We start from the raw sequence: 23,072 nt of genomic DNA, 5'->3' as shown, positions 1-23,072 counted from the left end.
GATGTTTGAGGCCTTGTACACTGTTTTTGAGTCTCTGGCCTATTTAAAACGTCACATTTCAAGAGTGTCAATATCAATACAGGCTTCACAATACAATCTGTAAATACATTTCTGAAATTTTCTCAGGAGAAAGGTGCTGTAACTAAAAACTACAGCCAACGGCACGTCAAATTTGAGCACCTAGGAAAACTGTTGCTTGTAGGTCTGTAGAAGAAAAATGGTTTTTAGTTTCGGTGCTGCCCTGGTGAGACTGAGTGGGCCAGAAATGGCTCTGGGTTCCGGGGGCCTCCCAGCCCCAGACTCTCACGGATGCATGCCATCCACATCGCAGGTCAGCAGCCCACGGAACGTGCGTTTGTCTTCCGTGCACGGCGTGACAGTGTCGACTCCCTACCGTCGCTGTCGGAGGATGCCGAGCATGTTTTTGGAAACGTGCAACCCTGGGGCACCGCCAGCCTTCAGGGCCCGCCAGGCTGCCCACCCCCGGCGCAGGGCAGCATTGGCACCGCCCCTTCCCCCCGCCCCACCCCGCGGCAGGCCCGGGGAGGGGACGCGGGACACCGAATGCCAAGGGAGGGGCTGCCCAGTCCTCGCGAGGCTTCGTTCTCGCGGTGGAGGCGGGCGGGCGGGCGGCCGGTGGGGATGCGCTCGGAAGAGGGGGCCGGAGGCCTGGGTGAAGCCCTTCCTGCGCGGGCTCCCAGCTGGAGGGAGAAACTGTCGGGCCCGGAGGCGCCGTTCCGCCGCGAGTCGCCGCGGAGGGAGTCCGCGGTGGCGCCGGCCCCGGCCTTCAGCGAGAGCGGGGCGGGCAAGCCTCGCGAGGAGAAGAGGACGGCCCTGAGCAAGGTGGGGGCGGAGCCTCGCAGCCTCCCGCGGGGAGACTGGTCCAGAGCCCGCCGCGGGGCGGGGCCAGCCGTTCTCGCGAGAGCACGGCTGGGAGCCCGAGGAGGGCGGGGCTTGAGGGGAGAGGGGCGGTGCGCTGGCCTTAGGGGCGGGACCTCGGCCGCGGCGTTGCTATGGGGATGCGGAACGCCGCCTCCCAGGCCGGCTAGAGTCCGGGAGCGGCGGTGGTCGCGCTTGGCGGGCCCCGAGCGGGCGGGCGGCAGCATCTAAATGACGAGCCATGCTCATCCCAGGTGGTCCTCCGGCGTCTGCCCCCCGGCCTCACCAAAGAGCAGCTGGAAGAGCAACTGCGCCCCCTGCCTGCGCACGATTACTTCGAGGTGGTGGCTGCGGACCTCAGGTGAGGACCTGCCGGGGGACCCGGGTGATGGACTGAGGACCCGGTGGCGCTCGGGATTGCCATCTGTCCCCCTTCCAGCTGTCTGTGCACGCCCGTTATGGATGGGCATGACGTTGTCACTCTATACAGGACCGTGGTGCGCCGGTGGCGCCGCACGTTGTGTCCTTTGTGTTTCCAGACCTCCCTCCACATAGCTTTTAATAAATTGTATGATGAGAAAAACCAGAGTGCATCCTTTATACACGCGAGTCTGGAGTGTTTTCGCTAGTGAAGGACCAGGAATTGAGCCCGGAGAAGTGGATTTGCCACCGTGTTCCTGTGGGCAGCACCACCCGGTCAGACAGGTTCTCTGTCTGTGGTGATTGGAGCAACTGGGGCTGGCCTAACCAGCAGATGTCAGTGCCATTGAGATTCGGGATTTTTCACGATGTTTTTATATACTTTTATGTTTTCGTTTATGTCATATAGAAATTACTTTGGGATACCTGTTTTTGTAAAAAGCAAAAAAGAAAGAAAAAATCGTCTTCAAATAAAAATACAAGTAGTTATTAAACGGGTATCATTTGAAAACCACAGGTGGTTTTCGGATGGCTGAAGTTAAAAAAAACAGTTAAAACAACAGGGAGTGACTTAGGGTACATTCCCAGCCCCTCCTTGTAACTTGCACCCTCCCTATGAACAAACTTCTCTGACCTTTAATAGTCTCTGTGAAATGGAATTGAAGAGTTCCTACCTGTGAAAAGAAGTGTGACTGAGAGGGAGAATGGTTTCATTCTTTTCTAAGTACCAACGCACCTGAAACTGGCCTACCCATCTGAAAAGAACCTCATAGTACTATATCCTCATCCATGAAGGAGCCAAGATTAGTCTTCTTCTTATTCTTGATGTACCAGGAATGACTAAAAATGTCCAAATGAGCCGGGCGGTGGTGGCGCACGCCTTTAATCCCAGCACTCGGGAGGCAGAGCCAGGCGGATCTCTGTGAGTTCGAGGCCAGCCTGGGCTACCAAGTGAGCTCCAGGAAAGGCGCAAAGCTACACAGAGAAACCCTGTCTCGAAAAACCAAAAAAAAAAAAAAAAAAAAATGTCCAAATGTCCATGGCCGTTGGTTGACTTCTGAAGTCTAGTATTTGTCTTTAGAGACAGGGTTTCTGTGTAGCCCTGGCTGTCCTGGATCTCACTCTGTAGACCAGGCTGGCTTTGAACTCACAGAGATCTGCCTGCGTCCACCTCCCAAGTGCTGGATCTAGTCACCACCGCCAAGCTGAAGTCTAGTAATTTAATCTTAGTTATGACAGTAGAGATGCTCCTGAGTAATCAAGGCTTCACTTCATGGTTGGGGTTTTGTTTTGTTTTGTTTTTTGCTAAAGAATATTCAGATTGGAGCTGGGCAGTGGTGGAACATATCTTTGGTCCCAGCACTCGGGAGGCAGAGGCATGTGGATCTCTGAGTTCTAGGCCAGCCTGGGCTATGGAGTGAGTTTCAGGACAGCTAGGGCTACACAGAGAAACCCTGTCTCAAAAAAAAAACAAAGACAAAAACAAAAAGACTATCCAAATTGTTATAATTAGCTGAGAAGTGATTATTTGGCATAAAAAGTATTTGCTATGTTAATAAAAGATAAATAAGACAAAACTGAAGGAGTCCTGCAGTTTTACTAACACTTTTATTGTTATCTCATATTTCAGTCTCTATCCTCATCTCTACTCAAGAGCATACATTAATTTTCGGAACCCTGATGACATCCTTCTGTTCAGAGATCGTTTTGATGGATATATCTTCATTGGCAATAAAGGTTAGGGTGTGTGTGTGTGTGTGTGTGTGTGTGTGTGTGTGTGTGTGTGTACACTCTTCTGTGTGTATAGACTCCTCTGTGTGTGTACACTTCTGTGTGTGTATATACTCCTCTGTGTGTGTATACTCCTGTGTATATATGCCTCTATGTATGTATACACTTGTTATCTGTGTGTGTGTGTGTGTGTGTGTACACTTCTCTGTGTGTGTGTACACTGGTGTATCTGTCTGTGTGTGTACACTCCTCTGTGTATATGTACACTTCTGTGTCGTGTTGTAATTATGGAGATCAGAAGGCAGCTTGTCAGAGTCAGTCCTCTCCTTTCGGTGTGGGTCCCAGGGATCTTCCTTAGGTCACCAGGCTTGGTAACAAGTATGGCTGCCCACTAAGCCATCCTGCCGGCCCCAGCCCCTTCTTGTCCCATGTTCATTCTGCACAGTTGAGGTGAGCCCAAAACATATTCCAAGTAAGTTCGACCTTTAACACCAGAGGAGTGCATTACTCACAAGCTTTAAAATGATAGAGCTCAGTGGGTTTAATTCTGAGGCAGAGGGTTCCATGTGCTAAAGTCTATTAACGAGAACATTTCTTTACATGTTCATCTTCCTTCCCATATAACAATAAAATCAGTTCCTGCTGCTTCCTTTTTCACCTTTTTGTTTGAAACAAACCTTACATAGATCAGTACATGTCCTTGAAGTTTCCAAGCCCTAAAGCCCTGTATCTCTTTTAAGCAATTTCCTTGAGTCTATATAACAGTTTGATAGTTGAATTGACATCTTAACATTAATTCTTTTTTATTTATTTTTATTTTATGTGTATGTATGTGTCCATGAGTGTATGTACATATAAATGTGTGTGCGGGTATCCTCAGAAGCCAGAAGAGGGATCAGATTCCCTGGAAGTGGAGTTCCAGGTGTTTGCGAGCCACCTAATGTGAGGTGCTTAGAACCAAATCCAGGTCCTGTGCAAGAACAGCAAATGCTATCAACCACTGAGCTCTCTCTAGCCTATAACACCTTAAAATTAAAATAGTTGATTATAACAACAACAAAAACCCAAAACAACAGCAACAATAACTGAGTGGTGATTCTTCCTTCATAAATTATTTGGAAGTCATATGGAGTAGCTAGTTTCCTCCCTTTTCAAGGGAGTGGTGGAGGTCGTGAGTGAGTCCTCAGGGCCACATCATGTCAGAGTGTTGCTTCTTTGCCTCCTGCTCTTCCCAAAGCAGTTACCTTGACGACATCATCCTTTGACTCCATGTAAGTTAGATCATTGTTTTCCAAAGTGAATGTAGTAGAGTTTCACGGTCATCTTTGGACTCTGTCTCCATAAAAGGCCTGGAGTATCCTGCAGTGGTGGAGTTTGCTCCCTTCCAGAAGATTGCCAAAAAGAAGCTGAAGAAGAAAGACGCCAAGACTGGAAGCATTGAAGATGGTGAGCCCTTTTCTGAAGCGGAATTATAAACCCACAGATGAACTGTGCTGATCAAACGTTGCCTGCAGTTGGAGAGGGGGGATATATTTATTCATTCCTTCTGTTTTAAATTTACAGATCCAGAATATAAACAGTTTCTGGAAACATACAGTTTGGAGGAAGAAAAAACCGGTGCTAGTCCTGAGACACTCCTGGGAGAGATCGAAGTGAGGACAAGAGAACTCCTCGGTCTGTTTGCTCGTTTCTTTATTGAGATGCTTACTAATAGAATATATATATTTAATTCTCCTTTCTTCAAGATGAGGGTGAGATTTCTTTCTGTTACAGGCTTGATAGAAACAGTATTTTCTACTTTCGACAAAAGAGTGATAGGGCAGGGAAATAGTTCTCAGCCTTTGTTGGTAAGCATGATGTGTTTAGTGGTCGTATTTGAAATGATGACGCTTTGGAAGACAGATGTGTGCTCTTGGCTGGGTCAGAGAGGAACGTTTGTCACAGTTTTGACTGTCAGCAGCCACGAGAGGACCTCGGGAGCCTCTGGAGACAAGACCTGCTTTGCAGCTTCGGCAGAGCAGCAAGCCTTCCAAGGAAGCTAAGCAGTCAGTCTGTGCATAAGCGCAGCCAGCAGCCGGGGTCTGCTTGAACTCCATTCACGCTTCCTCCTAGAGTGGAGTGGCTAGAAATGTTTGTCTCCCATAATAGGCCCCAGAAAATGCACATGCAGACATGGAGCTCCTTTATTTTTCACCAGGCCCACCCGGTTTAGTCTCAGACGCACCTGAATGTTCCATTTCCGACTGGTCTCAGGATCAAAAACCTCTTCTCAAGGGGCTGGAGGGATGGCTCGGAGGTTAAGAGCATCAGTTGCTCTTCTAAAGGACCCAGGTTGGATTCCCAGCCCCCAGACGGTACCTTATTAACATCTCAGGTATAATTGGTTCGTTAGTCTCCACATGAATTCCCTGCTCAGTTTCCTCCCCCACTCCCATAGTTGAAATACATTGTCATCTTTGTAGCTGCAGGAAAGAGACAGTAGAAATTGAGTATCTAGTGAATGAACAGACCACAGAGTCCGGAGCTATAGAAACAGAGTGTAAGCTCGTATAATTGAGAGATGTAAGAAACCCTAGTGTTGAGACTGGAGACCCGGATTCCTGTCAGGGAGTGGATCATTGCTCTGTCCACAGTGGGTGGGGAATGCCAGAAAGAAGCAGGGACTGGCTGATGGCTCTTGCTCCCCAGGGAAGGCTGTTGTATTATGATGAGTGTATGTTTTAGAGGTCAAACATTGGGGGAGGGGGGAATGGTAGACAGATTAGTGAGGGGGCTGAGGGGTAGAGAGAACTAAAGACCAGAGATCTAAGACGAGAAGATGGCTAGTTTTATATATATATATATATATATATATATATATATATATATATATATATATATATTTGCATGTGTAATATGTACATATATAACATATACATAGAGAAGGTGGAGAAAGATACTTTGGGGGCAAAAGTCAAGATCTGATTTCAAAACTTGTTATACTTACAAAGTTAGAAAAAGCAAATTAGGTATTTTTAAAACTCACCTTCCAGCCCCCTCCTCCATCTTTCTTGGTCTGTTTAAGTGTTTCTTGTTACAGAGTCTGTCACTACAGGCCACTTTTGAGATATCTTTTTGTGGGTCAGATCTAGTTCTGTTCCCGCAGAGGGCCTCTGTCCTTGTCATCTTGGTGCCCGGTATATTGCCAGTAGTGCTTACATATTGACACAAATGCCAGGCTGACTCTTAGCCCTCAGGTGAGCGGTTCACTCACCCCAGACATGGACGCTGGAGGCTGCTGTAGTTGCTGCTCTGCTTTTCAGTTTCAGCCTTCACCACGTAATTGCTAGGAGCTGCCAATATTTTCTTAACTTTTAACCTTGTCTCATGAACAAGCCTAACAAATAAGGTTTGAATAAGATCATAATAACTTGGGAGCTGGAGAGATGGCTCAGAGGTTAAGAGCACCGACTGCCCTTCCAGAGGTCCTGAGTTCAATTCCCAGCACCCACATGGTGGCTCACCACCATCTGTAATGAGATCTGGCGCCCTATTCTGTATACATAATAAATAAATAAATCTTTTTTAAAAAAAGATCATAATAAACTGTCATTGGCAGGAGGTCTTTGGAATGGACGTACCTAGGATTAGCTCTGAGACTTGGTACTTCATAACCTCAGCAAACCTCATCACCTCCTTGAGCCTTGTAAAATGTGATACAGTAATTGGGGAAGGAGGAGGAAAGTGTATCCATGTTACTAAACTTTATCTTGGGATCCACTGTTGCCAAAGTATCTCTTTGAAATGAATTCATTTCTGCCAGATTGATTACATCCATGGCCACAGCACCTGCCATAAAGTGTGGGCCTCTGACCATGTCTACTCTCGAGACTGAGTACCATTTGATCTGTCAAGTCAGGGTATCAGAAGTCCTTGGTTTGAATTAGGGGCCCACGTCTAGTGGCTTTCTCACAAATTACTACTAGTTCCTGGACCTCACAATTCTGGAAATGTCATGCTAACTCTCAGGTGTATCCAAGGATTCTTCACAGTCCCATTCAATCTGAGATCTTGAAGATTTGCAGAGCAGACCCAGACGATTCCCACCTTCTCACCATGTCCTTACATGTGGAGGTCATGGAACTCCTCCCTTTGGGAGCTGGTCCCTCTGGTGACAGACACCTGCAGGCCTGTAGCATGCCAGGGCACCTGACATACCAATCAGATATGAGGAGTGAGGAGTAGGAGAGGTGATGTTGAGGTAGAAGCTGTGGGTGTGCTCTTTAGACAAGTGCAATGGGTGCTTTTGGTGGTCAGCAGTGCCGTAAGGAATCATTTTCTAAGCTTTAGTATTTGCAGTTAATGTCACATTATTCTGATTTTACTGAGTATAAAAAGATTGAATATCTGAAATGATAAGGACCAGAAATGTTCTGTTTGGGACTTTGGGATGTTTATATATCTGTAATAAATATTGTGGAGATGGGACGCAAGTCTAGAGATAAAATGTGTTTTCTGTGTATTTTAAGCACACAGTGCGAAGGCGGTTTTGTACACTTGTAATGCATCTCTGACTGACACATCTCATCACATGTAGACTTTCCCACTGGGTCATGATGTCAGTGCTCAAAACTTTGGTTGACGGCATTTCAGATTTGGGATTTTTGAACTAGATTGGCATGTATTAAAGGCTCTGTGTTATCGGGCTGGAGAAATGGCTGGGTGGTTAAGAGCACTTGTTGCTTCTTCAGAGGACCCCAGCAGTTCCCAGCACCCACATGGCAGCTCACTACCATTCCTAACCAGTTCCAGGGGATCTGACATCCTGTTCTGACCTCCACAGGCACCAGGCATAAACAGGGTACATAGACATACATGCAGACACACACTCATACAGATAGAGTAAAACTAAATAAACATTAAAAGAAAAAAACATTAAAAACTGGAAAAGCAAAAACTGACAATTTGCATAGCATCCAAGTAAGTATGTAAATGCTATTTATGATTCTTCAGAAGCATAAAAAGATATTAGTAATATTTGAGAAGCTTAAGATTATCACACACATACTACTTTTTTTTTTGCCAACTATGTTAGCAATATTAATGACTGCTTGAAGAGGAAGAATCTTGTGTCTTTTTCTTCGCTGACGCCGGTGCCCCCGTAAACAACCGCTCACCTATAGTCCTATAAACAGCCCTAGTTAAACTCACTGGGTCACCACACCACAAAATGGAAGGTAGACCGTGGAAGTCGGAGGGTTAGCTGGGAAGAGAAAAGGGACTGCAGGACTGGGAGGGGTCAAGGGCTGGTCATGGAGTGTAAATGTGATCGAAATACCTTGTATACATGTATGAAAGTGTCAAAATGACCTATTATTGTCTATAATCGGTATATGCTAATAAAAGGCTTAAAAGAATGGCATGCCTACTATGTGCAGAATTATCAGTACCTCCAAATTACTTACATTTGTCATAATAAAATAAGAATGCCCCTGGGTACAGCGCATACCCATGTAAATTTTAGAGATAGTATTCTTCCCCTAATTACTTTAATACTAAATTGGAAACAAGAATATAAAATAATCTCAATTTAGAAGTGATTTGTGATATATTACAATTTTTGTTCTTTAGCCAGAAGAACCACACCTCTTTTGGAATATATTAAAAATAGAAAACTAGAAAAGCAGGTGGGTGACGTTTTACCTGATGACTATCTGTCCTGTGCTCGCTGGTTCCATCCACAAAATCTACATACGTGTTTGTCTACACCTTCAGAGACTTCGAGAAGAAAAGCGCGAAGAGCGGAGGAGGAGGGAGCTGGAGAAGAAGCGTTTACGGGAAGAGGAGAAAAGGAGAAGGAGAGAGGAGGAGAGATGTAAAAGGAAAGAGGCAGATAAGCAGAAGAGAACCGAGAAGGAGGTGAAGATTAAGGTAATACTGGGGAGACCTTTCTTCTTTCCCTGCAGTGTAGTTCTCTTAGAGTGATGAGGCCATCTAAGTATTCAGCTAATCCAGCCCTTCATCAGCGCTTTATACCCATTCTACAGCAGTGGCCTCAGACGTCCCCCTAGGCTCAGGCGTCCTTACACAGCCCGCGGGTGCTGAGGCGGCGGAAGGCTTGAGGCTCGGGCCTCCCAGTGTGGAATGGGTCACAGCACCCAATCCCTGCCTTAGATTTTCCAGAGAACTTCCGGCAGGGCTTCTCCATGTCCTGCCTCAGCAGCTCAGAACTCGGACTCACACCCAAGGCTCAGCACTAGGTACCACCCATCACTTTCACCCTCATGTCCAGTTTTCCCCATGACTGATGCATCATTCACATTGATTGAAGAGATTTTCTCCTCAATATTGGTCAGAATTGGAATCAACCCTTCTTAGGACTTTTTTTAAACTGAGATTTCAGCCCGGCATGGTTTCACCTTACCCCACAGAAGATTTAAGGTACTTATTAGGGTTCTGAAGAACTGTATAATATAAAGAAAGTGTCAGCTATCATTAACTGTAACTTGTAATACATAAGGAACATGTCTATGGTTAGCAAAGTCTGTGTGTATGCACCACATAGTGCCTGGTAACTGCAGAGGCCAGAAGAGGACAGTGGATGCCCTGGAGCTGGAGTTAATGATGGTTGGGAGCCACATGTGGGTGTTAGCCCCTAATCCAGGTCCTCTTCAAGAGGAACAGGTGCTCTCAACCACCGAGCCAGCTCTCCAGCCCCATGAGATCTGTTGTTTTAAAAACGGCATAGTATCATAGTAGCAGTGAAGTCAGGGAACCTGACCAAAGCTGTAAGAGCAGAAGACTAATGGACTGGGATAGTCTTCACAAAGCTCACAAGGGGTAGAGATGTAACTCAGTCCATAGAGTACTTGCCTAGAATGGGTTAAGCTGTGGTTTTCAATCCCAGTACCACATAAGCCAGGTGTTTTAGCGTAAGCCTGTATTGCTAGCACTGAGAGACAGAGTCAGGGGGCTCAGCAGTTCAAGGCTGGGCTGGGTTAGATACAAGAACTTGTCTCAGAAAAGCAGAAGGGCGGGGCTGGAGAGATGCTCGTTGGTTAGCTAAGAGCAGGAGAGATGTGGGTTCCTGTGGTGGAGGCTTTCGCTGCCACATAGACAAGAATTAGAAGACAAAGAAGGAAGACATGGGACATGACAGAGCTTCCAAGGGCTTGTTTCGAATGACCTAGTTCCAAAGTAATACCTCTAGCTGGAGACCAAGGGTTCAACACATGAATTTTTGGGAAAAGTTAATACTCAGACTGTAACAGTGACTATGAGATTAACTTGTATAGTGACTTCATGTAAGGACACTTTAATGTTGGCACAAGGACGAAACCACCTAATAAAGTGTTGCTCAGAATTAGGCTCCATTAGCAGGGTCTGTGTGTACTAACGTAAATCAAAATTGGATCACTGTGGAGACCCCCAGAGGTTTCCTAGTGAGATCTGAGCTTGCTTTACCCAGCAGGGCTGCACAGGGGAATGATTTGACCACTGGTGTGGTTACCAGGTGTTTGGAAGGGGCTGCACTTGGCTGTGCAGGGTGCTTTGATCTAGCAAGGGGGAGATCTTTTGCCCCGCCCCTTGGTATTATAAAAAGCTCTTTTGAAGAGACAGAAGGGGCCGGTGGATTTTGATCCAGGTCCTCCTGAAGCTATCCTGTGTTTCTCTCTGTCTCTTCTCTGCTGTCTTTCTATCTACAAGTTTCCTATTCCTCTCCTCTCCTCAGAGGAACCCTTTAAAAGGTGGGAGCTGGCCTCAGATCAATAGTACACATTTTGTTTTATAGTGTTCTTTTGTTAAATTGGATGCCATTATTTTAACAATCCTACATCATTTTTCATAATTGTAAAGATTTTATTGATAGTGTCATATGTATTAAACCCAAAACAGCTGGGTTGCAGTTGTTCTTGTTTTTGATATTTGGGCCTACAACAATTCCTTTGCTATTCTAACATTTGAGCTCAATATTGGTATATATTCTTAATTATTTAACAGTTTCTTTTATGATAATTGAGTAATATTTTATTAATGTTACAATTTCTCAGCTTCTTAAAAAGCTGGAAACAGGAGAAGAAGCAACCACAGAGAAACCCAAAGAAAGAGGTGACTCAGTTGGTCCTGGAGACGAGAAGCAGGAAGCCCGGCCAGTGGAAGGCCTGCCGGAGACGCCTGGGGAGAGGTGAGCATGCTCTCGTTCCCGTGACTGCCTCCTGCCCCCAGTCTGGAGTCACAGCGTCAGTACAAGTGGTGTGCTCTTCACATTGCCCTTGGAGTATGCTAGCATGTTTGTTTCTGTTGACCCTGCCAGGAGTTAGTAAGCATCCAGTCAGCAGTCTCGGTGGCTCTTCAAATGAGGAGCGGGTCCTGGGGCTTCCTTATATCACTTCTTGAGCGGCTTCCTTTTCCTCCATAAGACTTCCTTCCTGGACGTATGTCTCCAGGGTCTGCCTCTCAGTCTTTCTTTCTGTGTGGTTTGTTCCTGGTCACTGCTTCCCTCTGTGTTTCAAGGTTTCTCACACATTTGTATCCCAGCTCCCCTACAGTTAATCTGTGATTAAATCTCAGCTACCTACAACTACAAATTTCAGAGTCCCATCTTTTCGGGCTGGCCAGTTTGGGGTTTTTGTTTGTTTGTTTCTGTGGTGGAGCAGTAGGCCTTCAATAGTGTAATCCCCTCCTAGTTAGGTCTGTCTTTTGTTGGTCTTGCCTCTATCTTTACCTGCTCATGACACAGTTTCATGGGAAGAGCTCAGCCGTGGAGCTGGTAGGTGTAGCCCCCTGCCCTGACTACCACACCTGCCATACACACCCGGGCTTGCCCGACCTGGGGTTTCTACCACTCTTGGAGCATATCTCTACCCTTTGATTCGGGTTGGAGTACTTTAGTGTCATTGTTTATGGTATAGCCTGTTATTGTTGTCCTAAGTCCTCAATTGTCCCCATGCCTCCCATGTGGATAAGCCACAGAGGGGACATGGTGGTGGCTTGTACCCATGCTTCAGGGAGGCAAAGACTTCAAGAACCCCAAACCAAGTAGCCATGTGCTTGCTCACTATTCACTTAGCCTTTAGATGTGCCTAAGTCAGTCACCTGGCCTTATTAAACCTGAGTTCAGTCGGCTGTGCTTAGAGCAGACTAAAACTGCTGGGACTGTGTCGCCTGCACGTCTGGGAACCTAGGCTGTCACTCGTTTAGTTAAGCTGTAAAGTGGGGACCGCATTTACTCTGCGAGAGTTAGGACAGTGTGTCACATACCTCAGCATTATGTCATTGCGAACTTGTCGTTCAGATATAGTAGCAGATATATTTGTCCATCTTTCCATGTCCTTTATTAGATGCTTACTGTGAGCCCATGGTGCTAAACTCACCCCTGTAGTGATGGGCTCAGCTCCTATACACCCCTGTGGTGATGGGCTCAGGTCTGTGCACCCCTGTAGTTAAGGGCTCGAGTCTGTGAACCCCTGTAGTGATGGGCTCAGCTCTGTGCACCCCTGTGGTGATAGGCTCAGGTCTGTGCACCCCTGTAGTGATGGGCTCAGGTCTGTGCACCCCTGTGGTGATGGGCTCAGGTCTGTGCACCCCTGTAGTGATGGGCTCAGGTCTGTGCACCCCTGTAGTGATGGGCTCAGGTCTGTGCACCCCTGTAGTGATGGGCTCAGGTCTGTGCACCCCTGTGGTGATGGGCTCAGGTCTGTGCACCCCTGTGGTGATGGGCTCAGGTCTGTGCACCCCTGTAGTGAAGGGCTCAGGTCTGTGTACCCCTGTGGTGATGGGCTCAGGTCTGTGCACCCCTGTAGTGATGGGCTCAGGTCTGTGCACCCCTTTGGTGATGGGCTCAGATCTGTGCACCCCTGTGGTGATGGGCTCAGGTCTGTGCACCCCTTTGGTGATGGGCTCAGGTCTGTGCACCCCTGTGGTGATGGGCTCAGGTCTGTGCACCCCTGTAGTGATGGGCTCAGGTCTGTGCACCCCTGTGGTGATGGGCTCAGGTCTGTGCACCCCTGTGGTGATGGGCTCAGGTCTGTGCACCCCTGTAGTGATGGGCTCAGGTCTGTGCACCCTTTGGTGATGGGCTCAGATCTGTGCACCCCTGTGGTGATGGGCTCAGGTCTGTGCACCCCTGTAGTGAAGGGCTCAAGTCTGTGCACCCCTGTGGTGATGAGCTCAGGTCTATGCACCCCTGTAGTGATGGGCTCAGGTCCTGGCACCCCATTCAGAGTCTAGAAGGGAGACAGATAATCAGCCATCTGCCTACAGTTAGTTATTGACCGTTTGTATTGACTCACAGGTTACAGGATGGCAGTGATAAAGAGCAAAGGGACAAAAGATATCGAGAGAAAGAACCTGAAACTCCAAGATGTCACCCAGATGGTTGCAGAAAGCACAGCAGTCACTCTGAGTTTGCCAGGTTTTCCAGGAGGACTGAAGACGAACCCAAGTGGGGGAAAGCCTTCACCCAGGATAGAGGGAAGAAAGGGAGCCAGGATGGGGGGGTCCCTGTGGACAAGGCAGAGAGAGCGAGCAAGGGACAGGAGTGTGACAGCCTGGGCCTAAGAAAGGAGCGCCTGGGGAACAAGGTTCTGTAGTCCCCTGGGCCCGACTTGCCTGTCGATACGTGCCAAGAGTACACAGTGTGCCTCTGAAGTCTCATGGCGGCTTTCCCCAAATAAAAGGAGACAAGAAGAATCTGCCTAGGTGTGTAGAGGTCCAGGGCTGCACTCTGTCTGTCAGCTCACACGCCCATGTGAGCTGACTTTGAAAGTCCATTTCTTCTAGAGTATTCTTGCTCTCCTGGGGTACACTGAACTTAAAACTCAGAATAAAACATACTGTCATCTTTTTTTTTTTTTTTTTTTTTTTTTTTTTTTTGTGATATATATTTTTTTATTTTACAACATACTGTCATCTTTTTAAAGAATCAAGCTTCTATTTACCAGGAAAAATTGTTTAGCATAAATCATTTACTTGAGATTAATATTGTAAAATGTAGCCTTAAGATAATAAGGAAAACAGCATATTGTGGAGCTCTCTTGGATGTCGTTGACTAATAAATAGTCTCAGAGCTCATGAAGCAGTTCTGCCTGAGTGTGAAGACAGCCTCGAGGTTCCCTTGAGTCCAGTGAAAAGACAGTTTTTGTTTTTTTTGTTTTTTTTTCAGAAGTGTGACAATCACTTCTGTTTGGTCACGTGCTCCCAGAGACCCATTGAGGGGGTTAATGCCACTGGGTCCATGTTTAGGTTGCTCGTCACTGGAAAGCCAATGTTTGGGAGCCAAGAGCTGAGGGAAAAAGAGTCAGTCATATTAACAGAGGACTGCCATGCTGGAAGACCAGGGGGCACCACCCCCAAAAGCCTGTCTTAGGGGACTCAGGAACAGAGGTCTTTTATGGCAAGGGAAAGGAAGGATGGTAAGGTGGTGGACAGTGGGTCTTTGCCAAGCAATGTGTGTCTTGATTTTTTGTCTTGTGGCCAGAACATCTGAAACGCAGTGTCCCAGGGCTAGTACCTACAGTCTCCTCAGACAGGAGCGTCCTTCTCTGTAAGTTAAACCTCACATCAGTTTACATGCTCTGTGTGAGCTGACATACAGAACTGAAGACTAACAGTGAGTCTTCCTTACCTGGTTTGAAGTTCTCCGGAGGTAGCCAGTGTTCTGGTTCTCGAAATGTTTCTAAAGGAAGAATACTTAGCAGTTAACAGTTTAATCTTTAGCTGTAGCTTCCATGTAGGATGCTAGCAAAGGGAAGGCTTTCCGAGAATAACTTCCCTGGAACAAGGATTGAGTGGCATTCACGTCCAGGGCCAGCCTCATGCACATGCTCACCAGGACTCACGATGTGAACAAATGGCCACAGACTAGTGTGACCTTGGAGGCTGGCTCTCTTCACTTACTGATTGCCTTTGGATCCATTGACGGCGCAGGGCACTGCTGACGGCCTTTTAAAAAACGTATATATTAATTGATTGTCTGTGTCCCGTGGTGACATTCATTTTTAATGCTTTCAGGACCGGCCAAAAGAAATGACTCACAACTTTTTAGTGCCCAGAGATTCCTGGGGTCATTGTAACCTAGGGGACCCTGAGCATAACCATGGTCTATTGGAGAGAGGCATTCACCTGACCTTTCAGCTGCTTCTGTTTGAGCAGTGGGGTATTTGAGACCTGTAGATGGTGCTCCCCAACTGCGTGCTCATTGATCCTGTTCTGCTGTTGGGTTTGCTTTGGACACAGTACTTCGTTCCTATGAGGCCTGGCAGTGTGTTGTTTAGAAGGATCAGACTGCATTCTCCATGTGTACATGCGGATGTCGTCTTGAGAGTGAGGCTAGCCATATTGGCTCCAAGAGCTCCCCATCTACCTCAGGGATTCATACCAGTGTCCACTTCCTACCTCAGGCCTTTTCCATTCTTACAGGCCAAAGAGTCTTAATCTGAACTCCTGGCAGGATGTGCCAATAAAGTTATCCTCATGAAGAGGACACCGGACAAGGACCCTACCCCTACATGACAACAAAATCATCTCCATGAAAAGGATGCTGGGAAGGGTCCCTGCCTGAGGTTTCAGCTACCAGGGAACAGGGTCCGTCTCCCTCTGTCTCTCCTTCAGTGCTGGCCGCCCTCAGGGACTGCTGTTTTGACTAGGGTGTCTTTGTGCCCTGAAGCAGTTGCATATCAGGTCTGTCAACGAGAATTAGAGATGTGTATGGGGAGACATTCCAAGTTTTCATTTGAATTCATAAAACTATGAGGAGATGGCCTCCTGTTTGGAGTTTTAGTAATTCCTTTTTTTTGTTTGTTTTTTTTTGGGGGGGTTGTTTTTGTTTTTGTTTTTCGAGACAGGGTTTCTCTGTAGTTTTGCGCCTTTCCTGGAACTCACTCTGTAGACCAGGCTGGCCTCGAACTCACAGAGATCCGCCTGCCTCTGCCTCCCGAGTGCTGGGATTAAAGGAGTGCGCCACCACCGCCCGGCTTGTAATTCCTTAACGAAGTATTTTTCTAAAGTTTCTGTTATTTCTTGTTTTCAGTCCTGGCCTTTTGACTCCTTGATGGTATCAATAATTTTATTCTGAACATGAACCTCACAAAGGAGGACAGTTAGCTATCAGTGTCAGTTGCTTAGCCTGCCAGTAAGTGGCATCTGGCAGTGGATTCAAGGGGTCTTCACATCTGTTGTGAAATTTCACATTCATTGTCTTTGAAAATAGGTTTTTACTTGCTGACATGTTGCGTAATAGTGCTCACCAAGTGATCTCTCCATACTTTATGATTCTCCCGTCAGTGAGGTGCCTCTGGTGACAGAGGCAGTTGGGTTAATGGGGGATCAGGCTCTCAGTAGAATACAGGTGTCTCCAGTGTCCCAGGAGGAGGACCTTTCACTGACAAACACCCAACTGGTCCCCAAGCCGTAATAGGTATGGACCTTGAGCTGAATTCTGCTGGGGTGGGTAGATTCTGTAGAAAGAGGCGAGATGAGAGGGCATAGCTTTCTCCACACCACACCGGTGAAAAGGCCTTACTGTCTTTGTCTCTTATCACTGAATTCTTGTGTTAGTATGTTAGCATGTTTGCCTTCCAGAAGAGGATGGGATTCCTACAGAAGCACCTTGGCTTTCTGTTTCTTATCTTTGGAACTAAAGCCATGTTAGAGCTAAAAGTTGAGAATTGATCAACCATTTGCTCTGTGTTAATAGATTATTAAGACTACGAAAGGGCCAGGTGGTGGTGGCGCATGCCTTTAATCCCAGCACTGATAATAAACTTTCCTTTTGTATTTTTGTTTGTTTGTGTTGTGTAGTTTTTCAAGACAGGGCTTCTCTGTGTAGCCCTGGCTGTCCTGGAACTCACTCTTTAGACCAGGCTGGCCTCGAACTCACAGAGATCCACCTGCCTCTGCCTCCCGAGTGCTGGGATTAAAAATGTGTGCCACCACCACCCAGTGAAAATAATCTTATGGTTGGGGGTCACCACAACGTGAGGACCTGTATTAAAAGGTCACAACATTAGGAAGGTTGAGAACCACTGCTCTAATGGTTACATGTAAATTCAATTTCAATCCTTTTTATCTTGTCAATTTAGTTAAATTTTGAAAAATGCTGTCTACTGTCTCTTGGTGAGTTTTTGCTAGACTGTGTATTTGGTATAAATCTAGACACTTCTTACAAGTTGTCACCCCGATTTTAGTATCAAGAGAACATTTGTAAGATTCTGAATTTCTCCCAGAATACTTCACTGTTACACATCTAAGAACAAAGACAGCCATGTAAGTAATGTTATATCATAAAAGGACAAGTCTTAGACGACTTAAACTCAGTTGTCCACTTGTTAAAGGGACAGCATCATCAATGATAATGGCATTGTCATTTTTCAGTGGTCGTGTGGGACAGTCAGCATGAGTGAAGAGCGGTCTGCCATGAATTACTCTCTGGAAGTCACCATGGCCACGGCCCTACATGATGAGGTCCAGGTTTTACAGGACTGCCACCATGGACGACAGTCTTGATAGAGGATTCTTGGGTCACTTTGGGCGTCTGGGGACTGGAGGCATTTCCAGCTAACTGCTGGTAGTTTAGGGCTCCTGGGCAGATGACAGAAGCCATGCTATTTTAAGTCAGGCCTTTCTTGAATTGTCTTGGCCCTAGATTCATATGTAGAAGTCCTTATCCAATATGGCTGCACTGGAGTAAGGAAGTAATGCAGGTCACATACGCTGAGGACAGTGGGCCCTGGTCTGACTGATTGATGACAGTGTTAGAGATCAGAACAGCCCCTCTGCTGGTGAGAACACAGCAAGAAAGCCTCCTCTGGCGCCACCCGGAGAGATTTCAGCAGAAGCCACACTGGCAGAGCAGGAGTCCTGTGCAAGTAGGGAGTCTTTGACCCCACCCCCCACCTCTAGCCTCCTGGATTAGTCATGTGATGCTGTGACACAAGCATCCTAAGGGGTTATTCGGGTTCACCATTCCAGGATACAGACTGTCACAGGGGAAGGCGTGAGGGCAGGATCGTGAGGCAGCTGGTCACGTGTGTCCACAGTCAGGAAGCGCAGAGATGAGGGTTGATGCTCAGCTAGCATCCTTCTGATGTGGTCCAGACTCAAGTCCTGGGAGAGGTGTCAACCCCTCCCACCTCAGTTATCTAACCCAGATAATCCCTCACAGGCTCACCAGGGACTCCTCTCAGGTGATTCTGGGTTCTGTCAAGTAGATAGTTAATATTAGCCACTGCAGCTCCTCTTAACACGGGGACCTGCAGCTGCACCCCCAGCCCAGCGTTAGGTTCAGGAGACCCCAGAGCCTTTCCATTCACCCACAGTCTCCCCTGTCCCTTGTTCATGGAGTGTCCCTCCGTAACAGCTTGTTTATTTCCTGTGGGGCACTGTTTATCGGTTTAGCCTGTCCGTGAAATTAGTAAACTCCATGAACTCGGACTGAGTTCTTTCGTGGCAGAGTGTGCTCTCTCCTCACAGGGTATCTAGCACCCAGAGAAATGGTAGTGGCTGCTGGGAGGTGCAGGCATGAGCAGGAAGGCAGTGTCTTCCGGGCACACATCAGAAAACCTGCACAAACATTTGTCTTACAAATACTATGGGTTTCGTCCAGAATTTCTCATCAGCTGGATGTTTTTAGTTAAACCACTTAAATCTCAGTGAATGTGTGTGTGTGTGTGTGTGTGTGTGTGTGTGTGTGTGTGTGTGTGTGTGTGTGGACAGTGGGTGCAGACAGGGTCTCATGGAGTCCTGGCTAGCTTCAAGCTTGCTGGAGGGCCAAAGAGGTCATTGAACTGATCTGCCTTCCTTCCCAAGTGCTGGATTTACAGACGTGTGCACCACCATGAGTGGCTTTTTTAATTAATTTTTATTGAGTGTGTGTGTGTGTGTGTGTGTGTGTGTGTGTGTGTGTAGCCTACATGTCTGTGTACCATGTGCACAGCTGTTACCTACAGAGGACAGAAGATCTCAATGGATCCATAGCCTAATCACACTGACTCCACACGTGTCTGAAATAACCAATCCAATCAGGAATGTGAGACCTTACTCTTTCCCCACAGTTCTCTACTAGTCAACAGATAGCCCAGAGAAAGACACAGGGAAATCTACAGTTAAAACTCTTGTATAGTTGCTTTTCTCTCCCTTCCTCTCTTTCCAGCTTACACTGAGTTCAGAATGACAGATTGTCTGTGTCTGTAGTTGCCTTTGCTTCAAACAAACCCTCTTTCACTTAATGCTTTACACATTACATGGGGATATTTTATTTTATTTTATTTTTATTTTACAATACCATTCAGTTCTACATATCAGCCACAGGTTCCCCTATTCTCCCCCCCTCCCACACCCTCTCCTTACCCCCAGCCCACCCCCCATTCCCACCTCCTCCAGGGCAAATCCTCCCCCGAGGACTGCGATCAACCTGGTAGACTTAAACCAGGCAGGTCCAGTCCCTTCCTCCCAGACTGAGCCAAGTGTCCCTGCATAAGCTCCAGGTTTCAAACAGCCAACTCATGCAATGAGCACAGGACTTGGTCCCACTGTCTAGTTGCCTCCCAAACTGATCAAGCCAAACAACTGTCTCACCTATTCAGAGGGCCTGATCCAGCTGGGGGCCCCTCAGCCTTTGGTTCATAGTTCATGTGTTTCCATTCATTTGGCTATTTTTTTTCAATAATTGAGTAAAACTGAAATTTATTATAAGCCACAGTCATCCTAGGGACCTCCGTGCTATATATATATAGCCTTCATGGGTCTATGGGTTGTAGTCTGATTGTTCTTTATTTTATATCTAGAATCCACTTATGAGTGAGTACATACCATGACTGTCTTTCTGGGTTTGGGTTACCTCACTCAGTATGATTTTTTTCTAGTTCCATCCATTTGCCTGCAAATTTCATGCTTTCATTGTTTTTCTCTGCTGAGTAGTACTCCATTGTGTATATGTACCACATTTTTTTCATCCATTCTTCCATTGATGGGCATCTAGGTTGTTTCCAGGTTCTGGCTATTACAAATAGTGCTGCTAGGAACATAGCTGAGCATGTATCTTTATGGTATGAATCAGCATTCCTTGGGTATATGCCCAAGAGTAGGATGGCTAGGTCTTAAGGTAGTTCGATTCCTAATTTTCTGAGAAACTGCCATACTGATTTCCACAGTGGTTGTACAAGTTTACATTCCCACCAACAGTGGAGGAGTGTTCCCTTTGCTCCACATCCTCTCCAACATTGACTGTCATTGGTGTTTTTGATCGTAGCCATTCTGATAGGTGTAAGGTGGTATCTCAGAGTCATTTTGATTTGCATTTCTTTGATGATTAAGGATGTTGAGCATTTCTTTAAATGTCTTTCAGCCATTTTTATGTCTTGTTTTGTGAAATCTCTGTTTAGCTCTTTAGCCCATTTTTTAATTGGACTGTTCAGTATTTTGATGTCTAGTTTCTTGAGTTCTTTATATACTGTGGAGATCAATCCTCTGTCAGATGTGGGGTTGGTGAAGATCTTTTCCCATTCTGTTGGCTGTCTTTTTGTCTTATTGACTGTGTCTTTTGCCCTGCAAAAGCTTCTCAGTTTCGAGAGGTCCCATTTATTGTTTTTGGTTTTTCGAGACAGGGTTTCTCTGTGTAGCTTTGCGCCTTTCCTGGGACTCACTTGGTAGTCCAGGCTGGCCTCAAACTCACAGAGATCCGCCTGGCTCTGCCTCCCGAGTGCCGGGATTAAAGGCGTGCGCCACCACCGCCTGGCTAGAGAGGTCCCATTTATTAAGTGTTGTGCTCAGGGTCTGTGCTGTTGGTGTTTTATTTAGGAAATGGTCTCTGGTGCCAATGTGTTCAAGAGTGCTTCCTACTTTCTTTTCTATTAAGTTTAGTGTAACTGGATTTATGTTCATGTCTTTGATCCACTTGGACTTGAGTTTTGTGCATGGTGACAGATATGGATCTATTTGTAATCTTTTACATATTGAGATCCAGTTATGCCAGCACCATTTGTTGAAGATACTTTCTTTGTTCCATTGTATAGTTTTGGCTCCTTTGTCAAAAACCAGGTGTTCATATGTGCATGGATTAATGTCAGGGTCTTCAGTTCGATTCCATTGGTCCGTATGTCAGTTTTTATACCAGTACCAAGCTGTTTTTATTACTATAGCTCTATAGTAGAGTTTGAGGTCAGGGATGATATTTTATTATTATTTTATTTATTTATTTATTTATTTATTTTCGAGACAGGGTTTCTCTGTGTAGCTTTGCGCCTTTCCTGGAGCTCACTTGGTAGCCCAGGCTGGCCTCGAACTCACAGAGATCCGCCTGGCTCTGCCTCCCGAGTGCTGGGATTAAAGGCGTGCGCCACCACCGCCCGGCTTGATATTTTATTTTTTAATCAAGCTCTCATTGTACATTCCTGGCTGGCCTTGAACTCACCTCCGGAGTGCAGATATTAAAACCATTCCCAGCCCCGCCCCCTTTTTTAACCTTATGTAAAAACTACAACATTGTGTTTCTGTCTGCTTATGCTAGGAGTTCTTCTCAAGATAACCAGTTCCTTTGGTCGTGGGTTAACAGCAACAAAAATACTGACATTATATGAAGTTATAATCTATTTGCTTGTTTGTTTATTTGTTTGTTTTGGTTTTTGGGACAGGGTCTCTCCATGTAGTCCTGGCTAGCCTGGAACTCACTATGTAGACCAGACCAGGCTGGCCTTGAATTCCCAGAGATCTGCCTGCCTCTGCTTTCTTAGGGCTGGTATTAAAGGCGTGTACCAACATGCCTGGCTTTTTGATGCTGGCTATTGAATCTATAGTCATTGTACATATTAAAAATGATATGTGGCCACTGAGCTACAATCTCTGCCCGGAAGTGAAGGTTTTTTTTTTTTTTTTTTTTTTTTTTTACGTCATTCCCTTCCTCCTTGATATTTATTCTGTATGATAATTCAGCAAGGGGGGAAAAAAACATGTTAAGGGTTTACCTTTTGGACTTTCTTGCAGGTTTTGACAGCTGCCGAACATCATCAGAGTTAAGAAGAGAGACTATCCATGTGATATGTGGCCAACCAGGCATTTGAACCAACAAATCGTTTTTTCCTGTCACAGGTTCAAAGAATAATCCAAAGCCTTTTTTCTAATCAAATGCTTTGTGTATTTTCCCTAAAGATCAGAGACAAGCAGACACTAGATTGTGACAAGCCAACACTTTTCCCACCTGCTCCTTAAAAACGGTAACAACAACCCAAACTCTGGCTTTTAAAAGCCATACTCCTGTGCGCATTCACAGGGCTATTCTTTTTTTTGTGTTTGTTTGTTTGTTTTTGTTTTTGTTTTTCGAAACAGGGTTTCTCTGTGTAGCTTTGGAGCCTGTCCTGGAACTGACTCTGTAGACCAGGCTGGCCTCAAACTCACAGAGATCCACCTGCCTCTGCCTCCCCAGTGCTGGGGTTAAAGGCGTGTGCCACCACCACCCAGCCACAGGGCTATTCTTATCCTTAAGGTAAAGCTGCATTCTCTCGGAGACAACTCTGTTCCCTAAAACATCCTTCACTGTGTAAATGAAGTGATGGTGTCTTCAAGTCATGAAGCTCTACTGTCCCTAATAGTGGGCTTTTGAAAACACTGCTGTTCCCTTCAAATGTGATCTCACTGGGTGCCTCTTAGGCACTGAGCACACCGTCTCTGATGTCACAGAGCCACACTTACAAATAAAAAGGACACGAGGGCTGAGGAGGTGACTCTGGGTAATCAGTGGGTGTTCTGATTCCTAGCATCCATGTAAAAAAGCTAGATGGGCGTGTGGCCTGAGCTGTATGGCCAGTGGCAGAGGTGGGGTGGGGGTGAAGGGATTGGAGATAAAGACTCTACAGAGCAAGCTGGCCAGTAAGATTAGCCAAATCAGCATGCTCTGGGTTCAATTGAGAGACCTCACCTCAGTATATTAGTGATCAAGGAAGATACCCGACATCAGCCTTGGGCCCACACACATGTGCGAGCGTGCACCTGTGCACACGCCTGTGCCTTAACCCAAAGCCACATTGCGGGTGGTGATGCTCTAATGACTGTCCAGTGTTCCTCAGGTTAGT

The 23,072-nt window shown here is 46.3% G+C and overlaps 1 protein-coding gene across 3 annotated transcripts; it reads left to right on the top strand.

The window, feature by feature from the left end:
- Nucleotides 1–608: 608 nt before the first annotated feature.
- On the top strand, nt 609–22,717 carry Upf3a (UPF3A regulator of nonsense mediated mRNA decay). 3 transcript variants are annotated; one of them, XM_006981279.4, is made up of 9 exons: nt 609–843; nt 1,134–1,240; nt 2,930–3,036; nt 4,378–4,476; nt 4,594–4,704; nt 8,641–8,696; nt 8,785–8,940; nt 11,061–11,194; nt 13,304–13,701. In XM_006981279.4, the coding sequence occupies exons 1-9, from the start codon at nt 643–645 to the stop codon at nt 13,599–13,601; spliced, it is 1,269 nt and encodes a 422-aa protein (XP_006981341.3). In that variant the 5' UTR covers nt 609–642; the 3' UTR covers nt 13,602–13,701. The 3 variants fall into 3 exon arrangements, with proteins under 3 accessions (XP_006981341.3, XP_042118889.1, XP_042118890.1); XM_042262955.2 differs by lacking the exon at nt 13,304–13,701 and adding an exon at nt 15,430–15,595 and having other exon boundaries at nt 611–843; XM_042262956.2 differs by lacking the exon at nt 13,304–13,701 and adding an exon at nt 21,988–22,717 and having other exon boundaries at nt 612–843.
- Nucleotides 22,718–23,072: the final 355 nt, after the last annotated feature.

Source organism: Peromyscus maniculatus, chromosome 17 (genome assembly GCF_049852395.1).
Source record: "Peromyscus maniculatus bairdii isolate BWxNUB_F1_BW_parent chromosome 17, HU_Pman_BW_mat_3.1, whole genome shotgun sequence".
Taxonomy (NCBI): domain Eukaryota; kingdom Metazoa; phylum Chordata; class Mammalia; order Rodentia; family Cricetidae; genus Peromyscus; species Peromyscus maniculatus.
Note: the sequence above shows the minus strand (reverse complement) of the source record. Positions and strands in the feature narration are given on the sequence as shown.